Source organism: Phasianus colchicus, chromosome 3 (genome assembly GCF_987193195.1).
Source record: "Phasianus colchicus chromosome 3, bPhaCol1.hap1.1, whole genome shotgun sequence".
Lineage (NCBI taxonomy): Eukaryota > Metazoa > Chordata > Aves > Galliformes > Phasianidae > Phasianus > Phasianus colchicus.
In genome coordinates, this window is record NC_143438.1 from 73,545,105 (window position 1) to 73,554,852 (window position 9,748).

The 9,748-nt window shown below is 50.5% G+C and overlaps 1 protein-coding gene across 2 annotated transcripts; it reads left to right on the forward strand.

The window, feature by feature from the left end:
* The first annotated feature begins 6,567 nt into the window (after nucleotides 1–6,567).
* KCNS2 (potassium voltage-gated channel modifier subfamily S member 2) lies at nucleotides 6,568–9,472 on the forward strand. 2 transcript variants are annotated; one of them, XM_090138352.1, is made up of 2 exons: nucleotides 6,568–6,702; nucleotides 7,940–9,472. In XM_090138352.1, exons 1-2 carry the CDS (start codon nucleotides 6,620–6,622, stop codon nucleotides 9,408–9,410), a joined length of 1,554 nt encoding a protein of 517 aa, XP_089994478.1. In that variant the 5' UTR covers nucleotides 6,568–6,619; the 3' UTR covers nucleotides 9,411–9,472. The 2 variants fall into 2 exon arrangements, with proteins under 2 accessions (XP_089994478.1, XP_031446738.2); XM_031590878.2 differs by lacking the exon at nucleotides 6,568–6,702 and adding an exon at nucleotides 7,290–7,426 and having other exon boundaries at nucleotides 7,940–9,471.
* Nucleotides 9,473–9,748: the final 276 nt, after the last annotated feature.

Consider the following 9,748-nt stretch of genomic DNA (forward strand, 5'->3'; position numbering starts at 1 on the left):
GACCCGCCCTGGTGCAACTTAAGGTCATTATCTCTAATTCTATCACTGTTGTGGGGAGAAGAGGTTGACCTTCACCTCTCTACAACCTCCTTTCAGGTCGCTGAAGTGAGTGATAAGCTCTCCCTTGAGCCTCCTCTTCTACAAACTGAATGATCCCAGTTCCCTCAGTCACTCCTCTCATGCTGGGAAGCAAAAAAGTCCCTGATGGTCCACTGTGATCAGAGCTGGACTCAATACTCTTCCCACCCAGATCTCTATGATCTCTACTTCAGAGACTTCCAAGGAGCTATGTTAGTCTTCTCTCAGGACAGAATGTGGTCTCTCCCTCTTTCCTAGGTAGCAGAATTGGCACGCACAAGATCACGTGACAAAAGACAAACAAACAGCTCTTTTCTTTATGTATCTTGAGATAACTCTTTCTGCTCATGGGCACTGCGGATGTTACGGAGGACATAAAGCATTCATCTTAGGGACTATACAGTGGATAATGTAGTGGGTCACCTATGGCACTCAGAAGGAAACAAAACCTCAGCCCAGGAAGAACCAGCAACATTGCACCCCTCTCTGCTCTGATCCATCCAATATGGAACAGAAATGGAAGGATGCCCATAGCCATTTGCCTTCTTTGTTTCTAAAATTGCAGCTTCTAGGTTACTCAAAATAAAAACACAACACAGATCGTAGTCAGCAAATCACAGCTCAAGTAAACACAGCAATGAATATTGCAAGCAAGTCTCAGGGAGGCTGTTCTTGCCAGATTTATATGGAAGGTTGAAGAGTAGCTTCAGGACTTGTAAGAGACAGAGGTCAGTGAGACAGCAGGCAAGCAGCATCAGGCTGCTTGGGTAGCAAGAGGTGGCAGAGGCAGCCCAGGTGAGACATGCAGTGCATTTTCTGCTCCATCTCTGAAGAAACACTTTTGGGACATGCAGGGAATGCTGTTAGCATGCCTGTTTCCATTTTCTTTTCTTATTTGTTATTATTTCATTCTTTAATCAGTTGAGTTTTAAGTTTTTCAGTAATCAACTAAACACATTTGGACAGCTAAAGTGCAACATTTATGCTCCCTTAGTATTTCTGAGGTTAAGCAACATCTATGACTCCAAGCTCTATCTGGCCCTGTGTAGGCCAGCCTCACAGCGTTTGGGTACTGGCCCCATTATGATGATCTCAGGTCTGTACTTGCCCTGCAGTGAGGTTATACATAGAAAGAGAAGAGCAGGCTGGATCTATCTGTGGGGTTCTCTCTGGTTGCACCTGATGCAGAGCAGAGCATAAGGTCTATGCTGGGGGTGATGAGGCAGGTCTCATGGGAAGGTGTATGATATGTAGTGTAACTGTACCATTGGGAGGAATTGGGCACCCATTAGAAATTGATCCAAAGAACTGGGAGAAGGAGCTACTGGCAGCAGAAGCAGCTTTGGGGCTGTTAGAAGCACAATCCAAAAAGCTCCTGGGGGTACCTGTGGATGGGAAGCTGGACATGAGGCAGCAATGTGCCCTCACAGCCCAGAAAGCCAACTGTAACCTGGGCTGTATCAAAAGAAGTGTGGCCAGCAGGGTGAGGGAGGTGATCCTGCCCCTCTGCTCTGTGCTGGTGAGACCCCAGCTGGAGTACTGCATCCAGATCATAGAATCATATATCATAGAATTGCTCAGGTTGGAAAAGACCTTAAAGATCATCAAGTCCAACTGCAGCTAACCATACTACCCTAACTCTAACAACCCTCCTCTAAATCATGTCCCTGAGCAAATCAGGTCCCTGAGATGTGGAGTCCTCTGTACAGGAGAGGTTTTCTCATAGTTGTGCTTTCAGAGTAAATTGTTTGCAAGTAAGGACTGCTCTCTGATTTTGTTCTGCTTGTTTTCTTTTTTCAAGATGGAAATTCCTGCACCACAGGTGTATACATATGTATATAAACAAGAAATGATCTCAAATATTCCTGCTATAGTAAAGTGCTTTTTCTCACTTGCTTAAAACAAGTCACATTTTCACCATCTTCTTCAAATCTGAACAGTGAAAAAGAATGGAGGCAGAAGTGCTGCTATATGTAAGCTTCAGGCATGTTTGCAGCGAGAGCAGATCATCTGAAAGCATACCACAAATAGGGACGTGCCCAGGGTGTCTGTGCTGTTGCTGGATTTCCTCTGTCTTTGCCTTCTATCTATATATAAGCCTGAGAAGAGTAAAGAATGAAATGTGACGGTAGGTTCCAAACGCAGGTGAAATGGCCTTTGTACATTCCAGGTTAGCAGACTGACAGCACAGAACCAGGCTTTGTAGTCACAGTTTAAAGCCAACAACCATAACCTGCATCCAAACAACATTCTCTTTCCCCTCGCTTCCATTCAGCCCAGTATCAAAGAAGTTGTGCCCACTGCTGACAGCACAGGTGTCACAGGAAAAGCAGCAGCTGGACAGCATTAGCTCATCATCTTAAATCCAAACTGCACTCCTGAAGACCTTCTTCCCCATTGCTTTAAAACCCCAAAGCACAGCCATGCATCTCCTATAACATAGAGCACCTGCAGTGCAGACACCTACACCCGAGCTGGGTATTGGTTGTATATCCACTAGCAACCAGTGTGGCTCATTCAGAAAAGCTCGTTAAGGTGGAACACCTGTTGCATAATGTGCATGCTGCAGGTGATTTAAAGGTTATATTGTCTGGCTGTAGGCTGTGGACTGAATGCCCATTTGTGCTGATATACATTAGACATGCTCTTGCAGCTCAGCCTGTGCACCGTTTTTACCTAGAAAGAATATGGGTCTCAGCCTCAGTGTAAAGTAGTCACATTATTGGAGCTAGTCATCCCGAGTGGAACGCTCGTGAAGGAGACCCACTGCAGGCTCCTCCAACAGTAGGCAGAGGATTCTGTAGGGCTGGCTCATCCGACCCATCTCAGACACCAGTGTTCAGTAGGGTGCAAAAGGCTGAAATTCTACAATCTGTACTACATGAGAGCCAAGCGCAGAATGATCCTTTCTTGCACTCCGTGACTCTGCAATATGATGATTTACTCAAGGAAGACAGTGCTGCCCACAGGGCTCGCAAAGGTAATTACCATCGTTGTGTCCCTTGCAGCAGAGCACCAGGTGCAGCGGCGCAGTGGTGGCTGAGCAGGTCAGCTCAGCACAGACAGCAGCCCTCACAGCAAAGCTGCACTGCTCACACAACTGGTGCACTGCCAGTAAGTGGGATGTGCCACTCTACAGAGCCACTGTCAGGTGAAACTCCTCTACAGAGCCCTGTTGTGCAAATGCCACAACAACTTACGGAGAGCCTTTGCCTCCCAAGAAGTCAGACACATCAGGCAGAACACTTGCGTATGGGGCAGGTTTACGAGCAAATGGCACTGCTGTTTGCCTGGGGCTGAGGGAGGCATGAAATCCTTCTTCCCAGTAGAGCTTAAAGGCCCCACAGCTGGTCTGGCCTCAGAATCACAGAGTCACAGAATGGCCAGGGTTGGAAGGAGCCTCAAGGATCATGAATCTCCAACCCCCCTGCCACACACAGGGCCACCAACATCCCCATTTAATGCTAGACCAGGCTGCCCAGGGCCCCATCCAATCTGGCCTTGAACACCTCCAGGGACAGGGCATCCACAACCTCTCTGGGCAGCCTGTTCCAGCACCTCACCACTCTCTCTGTAAAGAACTTCCCCCTGACATCCAACCTAAATCTTCCCTCCCTCAACTTAAAACCATTTCCCTCAGCTTTCTCAGTTGGCAAAAGCCAGCCATGGGCGGCTGTGAGCCATGAGAGCTTGCTGATGGGAAGGTAAAGGTGAGGCGCTTTGGAACCAGCCCTCTGTAGCACCTCCCGTTAGTCGGGTTCTGTCCAATTCTGGCAGTGCTAAGATCCCTTCTATAAACATCCAGAGAGGGAAGTAGGCTTTCTGAATTTGTTTAAATTCATCGTCAACTTATTCATTCCTTTTTGACTTGGCAGTATTCTGTGGTAGACCTTTTCCAGTATTTAAATGAGCATTATCTGCAAAAATATTTTTGTTCTTTTGAACACATGCACCAGCTGGCCACAGTCAGCGGTCGTGGTAGTAAGAATGTTGTCAGGAAAGCTTTGCTCCCAGCTGCCTGCGAGGCTTTGCAAAGAAAAACAGATCGTATCTATCGATCTTAAACTAACACATTAAGACTCCGGGATTTTCCAACCCATCTGGTGCAGAAGGAAGCGGTCAGCACGAATGTGAGTTTGAGTCTGGCTCCAGGCAAAGGGGGACCTTCCAGTAAGCGTTACGTGCAGATTTTCCACCTCCAGCCTAATGAGGTTTGTGGCCTCAACTCCAAAGCGAGCCTACCCACCAGTGGAAGTGCTGATTAAACCACTGAGCTGGGTCCAATCTCCTCATTTAGATCCTATTCAATATTTCATTAATGCTGCAGATGCAGTACTAGCAGGAGAAGCAGATTCACTTCTCCCAGAGCTGGTGGGGCTCTGCAGACACCGGTGCCACATCCCCATCAGTGTGGGTGGGAGTTGTGTGGGCCAGTGCACCCAGGTGGCTGCTTCTGACACCTGGCAACAAACTCCCATCCTCTCACATTTCAGGTCACCATGGGCCCAGAGCAGGGCGTATGGCCATGGGAAGCACACTGTAGCTGACATGCACTCATGGCCAGGCAGCTGCACATAATCCAAGTCATTAGATACCACTGGCACCTTCTCATGCTCCTTAATTAACATGGTGCCATGTGAACCAACAGAACTAACTCTGTATCTTTTACACGTTCTTGGAGTCACAAGCACAGCCAGCACACCCCTTTGAGCTGGTTATTTGTAATGTTGCCCTAAGGTGATATTAGTCACCCATCTACCTCCCACTCCAACAGGCAATTCCCCAGCAGCAGAAAAATGCCTTGTCTGATTCCCTCTGGCAGACCAAAGCACCTCACCACCAAAGCGGATCGTTTCCCCTGGATTCCACCGCTGTCGGGGTGTCTGCAGCAATGTGCCCTGTGCTCACCATTAGAAAATGCAAAAGCACTGCATCTGTGATCATGTGTCCGTGGAGCAGAATGATGCCTTGCAGAAACATTCAGATGAGTTTTGGATTACTACCTTGGGCACTAGAGGCATTTTAACCTTATTAGCACAATACTCTGGCTGGGGCAATTAGCCCTAATTACAGGAGCAGTTATATTGGACTTGGAGAAGTTGTATTCTCATAGTTATATTGTTTTGCATTTTGAGTTATGATGAGAAAATGCATAAAGATCCCAGGTTAGAGGGTGACCAGTGACCTTTCCAGGGTAAAGATAACAGAAATGGATAAATCCAATTCCCAAAATGAATATGAGGCTGCCTATGATTTCTTCTTAGGCAATCAGCTTAACGGGAAAGGAAAACCTTCTGAGTGTATCTCCACTTAGTTTATTTCAAAGCAGCATTAGGGGGAAAAAAATCTAATTTAAGAATAGGAAAGAAAAGTAATGAAAAATACATCTTCCACAAATTTGCAATGTTCCAAGCCCCTGCTAGGTATCCAGGATGGTGCAGAGCTGGTGAAAGCACACTGCCTGATGCACTGTCAGCTGCAGCTCACCATTCCTCACTATGACACCGAGGAGCATGAGTTAATTTTGTTCTCATTTTGAGTGGGAAATCAAAGCAGAGAAGTTCTGTGATGTAGCCAAGCCCTGAGGATTATGGGGGGACCTCCAGAAGAAAGCTCAGCAAGGGTGTCACCAGCCTTTGTCCTGCCATCCCTGCCCTGAGCAACAGGAAGAGCATCCCCAGGGCTGCATCCATCAGCCCCAAGAAAATGAGGCTGCAACAGGCTGCCATGGGAGCTGCTGCTCTGGAGGTGGGACACACAGGGGGTCCGTAAGACAAAGGGAGGCTGTAGGACAGCCTTCCTCCAACACCCTTGCAGCAGGAAAGCTGAGCAAGAGCAAGCCTCAAGGGGATTGTTCCTCTTCTGGAGAAGAGGAGGCTCAGGGGTGACCTTATTGCACTCTACAAATGCCTGACAGGAGGTTGTGGCAAGGTGGGGGTCGGCCATGTAATTAGTGATAGGACTAGAGGGAATGGCCTCAAATTGCACCAGGGGAGATTCAGGCTGGATGTTAGGAAATACTTCTCCGAGAGAGTGATCAGGTGCTGGAATGGGCTGCCCAGGGAGGTGGTGGAGCTGCTGTCCCTGGTAGTATTCAAGAAACATTTAGATATTGTACTGAGGGATGGGGCTTAGTGGGGAATATTGGTGATAAGTTAACAGTTGAACTGGATGATCTTAGAGGTCTTTTTCAACCTCGGTGATTCTAATTTTATGAATCTAAGAGAAGGGCAGCACCTGGAGGAAGAAACACACCCAGGTGCTGCAGGGCCCATGGGCAGCACTGGAGGTGTCCCAGGAGGTGCAGGGGCTCCAGCCACACAACAACAGCACTGGTGGGACCTGGTGGGGTGCTCACAGCACCTTGCTGGGATGTCTGAGCAGCACCTGAAGACCCGTCTGCCGGCAGGCACCAGGGCTTACTTATTGCAGGGCTGTGTTAAGGAATGGCTCAGGCTGGAAGGGATCTGAAAGGTCATCTAATTCCAACCCCCTGCCGTGAGCAGGATTGCCCGAGGGTCCGAGGAGCAAGCCGGGGGTGATGCGCAGAGCTGCGGAGGCTGGGGGCTGGAGGAAGCAGGAGAGGAGCATCACCGCCCCGCATCACCCCTGCAGCCCTGCCAGGTGCGGAGCCTCCCGCAGCCGGGAGCGGGTCGGGCTGGCAGCGACGGGGCTGGCAGGCGGACGGTGAGCTCCCGGCCTGGGTGTGCCGTGCCGTGCCGTGCGCTGCCGCCGCCCCCGAGCGCCGCCGGCGCGGCACCTCCCGCGGGAACCTCGGCCTCGTGTCGGGCTCGGAGGGAGGAGGGAGATTGCTTCGCAGCGCGGGCGGAGGAGCTGCCGTCGGCAGCCCCGCAGTTAGCCCTCATCCCGCACCCGAGGTCGGACCCTGCGACCCGCCGGGCGGCCGGGCAGGAGCGCTGCCACCGGGACGGCGTAGGGGAACCCGGGAGCCCGCTGCCCGCCGGCCGCGGGTGGGGTCTCCGCACGGACCGGCTCTGCGGATCTCCCCTGCGGATCTCCCCTCCCGGCGGGGGAGGCGTCCCGAGGCGGGCGGGGAGCCGCCGCCTCCCGGTGCGCGGGGGCAGCGGCTCCACCAGACCCCCCCCGCCGGTGCCCCGCGCGGCCCCGCGCCGCCCCCCGCAGGCGGCGGAGCTCGGAGGGGAGCGCGGCCCCGCGGGGGTCGTCGCCATGACGAGCGCGTGTGCCGCCGGCCGCCGCTGAGCCGCCGCTGAGCCGCCGCTGTCCGTTCAGCACCGCGGCCCGCAGGCAGCGGAGCGAGGCGGCGGCGCGGCCACAGGCAGCGGGGATGGCGGCGCGGAGCCGGCGGCCGGCCGGGCGTTGAGAGCAGGTAGGGGAGCGCCGCCCGAGGAAGGGTTCTGGGGAGGGAGAAGAGGACCGGGAGGATGGAGGGCTGGGGACGGAAGGGGAGCGGGGAGCCGGCGGGGAGAGGTGGGAGAAGAGGTACGGCTGGAACAAAGGAGCAGCAGCGGTGTGTGCGGTAGGGGGGGGGAGAGAGAAAAGGGGAAAGGGAGAAAGGGGGGGAAAGGGGAGAGGGAGAGATAAGGGGAGAAAATGAAAGAAAAGGAAAGAAAGAGATGGAGAGATGGAATGAGAGTGAAAGAGAGCAGAGAGAAAAAAGAAAGAAAGAGAAAGGAATAGAGAAAGGAAGAATGATAGAAAAGGAGAGAAAGGAAAAGAGAAAGAGAGAGACAAACAGAAGCAACGAAGGAAGGGAAGAAGGAAGAAAGAAAGAAGGAAGAAAAGAAAGACAGAAAAAGAAAATGAGAATGTCAGTAGGTGAACAGGCTTCAGATTTGCTCATTCTGCTGATGTGCTGATGCTTTGTGCAATTGCATTCTAGGCTTTTATTTCCTACACACCTTTGGAAGGAGGTCACTATGACAGGGCAGAGCCTGAAGGCTTTATCTGAGGCGAATTTTGAAGACAATGAGATCAGCATCAACGTTGGAGGTTTTAAGAAAAAGATGAGATCCAACACATTATTGAGGTTCCCAGAGACCAGACTGGGCAAACTGCTGAGCTGTCACTCGAAGGAATCGATCCTGGAGCTCTGCGATGACTACGATGACACCAAGAATGAGTTTTATTTTGACAGGAATCCTGAGCTCTTCCCCTATGTGCTCCACTTTTACAACACTGGCAAGCTCCATGTGATGGGCGAGCTCTGCGTGTTTTCTTTCAGCCAGGAGATTGAATACTGGGGAATCAATGAGTTCTTTATAGACTCATGCTGCAGCTACAGCTACCACGGGAGGAAAATGGAGCCAGACCAAGAGAAATGGGAGGAACAAAGTGACCAGGAAAGTACCACATCTTCCTTTGATGAGATCTTGGCATTCTACAACGATGCCTCTAAATTTGACAAACAACCCTTTGGAAACATCAGGAGGCAGCTCTGGCTCGCTTTGGATAACCCTGGCTACTCAGTCTTGAGCCGAATCTTCAGTGTGCTCTCCATCATGGTGGTGCTGGGCTCCATCGTGACCATGTGCCTGAACAGCCTCTCAGATTTCCAGATCATTGACAGCAGCGGGACCCCCGAGGAAGACCCTCGCTTTGAAATCGTGGAGCACTTTGGTATTGCATGGTTCACTTTTGAACTGGTGGCGAGATTTGCAGTAGCTCCTGACTTTTTTAAATTTTTCCAGCATGCCCTGAATTTGATTGACCTAATGTCTATCCTACCATTTTATATTACCTTAATTGTCAACTTGGTGGTGGAAAGTAGTCCGACCTTGGCAAATTTAGGCAGGGTTGCACAAGTCCTGAGGCTCATGAGGATCTTTCGCATCTTAAAGCTTGCTAGGCACTCAACGGGTCTTAGGTCCCTTGGAGCCACCCTGAAGTACAGCTACAGAGAGGTAGGGCTCCTTTTACTCTACCTCTCTGTTGGCATCTCCATTTTCTCAGTAGTGGCCTACACCATTGAAAAAGAAGAGAACGAAGGGCTAGCCACCATCCCTGCTTGCTGGTGGTGGGCCACTGTTAGCATGACCACAGTGGGCTACGGGGACGTTGTGCCGGGGAGCACTGCTGGCAAGCTGACGGCATCTGCATGCATCCTAGCCGGCATCCTGGTGGTAGTGCTTCCCATTACACTGATCTTCAATAAATTCTCCCACTTTTATAGGCGTCAGAAGCAGTTAGAGAGTGCCATGAGGAGCTGTGATTTTGGTGATGGCATGAAAGAAGTTCCATCGGTCAACTTAAGGGACTACTACGCCTATAAAGTGAAATCCCTTATGGCTAGCCTTACCAATATGAGCAGGAGTACCCCCAGTGAGCTGAGCCTGAATGATTCACTGCATTAGTGTACAAGTCTGACAGCAGTTTGCATGAGAGCTATCAAGAGCTGTGTTTATAAATGTTTTCCTATTTGTCATCCTTTTTTTTTTTTTTTCCTAGAGGGTAATGTTGCTGACACTGCACTAACTTTGCACTTGAGAAACAAAAGAAATTTATATTCTGAGTTGACAGTTTGCACATTCTCATCCTGTTGCATAGGCACCGAATGCTGACTTTTCCATCTGAATATTTCCACTCCCCTGACATTAGTGCTAGCAGTATAGTGATGATTTGTTACTTTGTGCATTTCCTCATTTGAGCAAAGAAATGAACATACCCAAGTGGAATAAAAATTCTCAGCTGT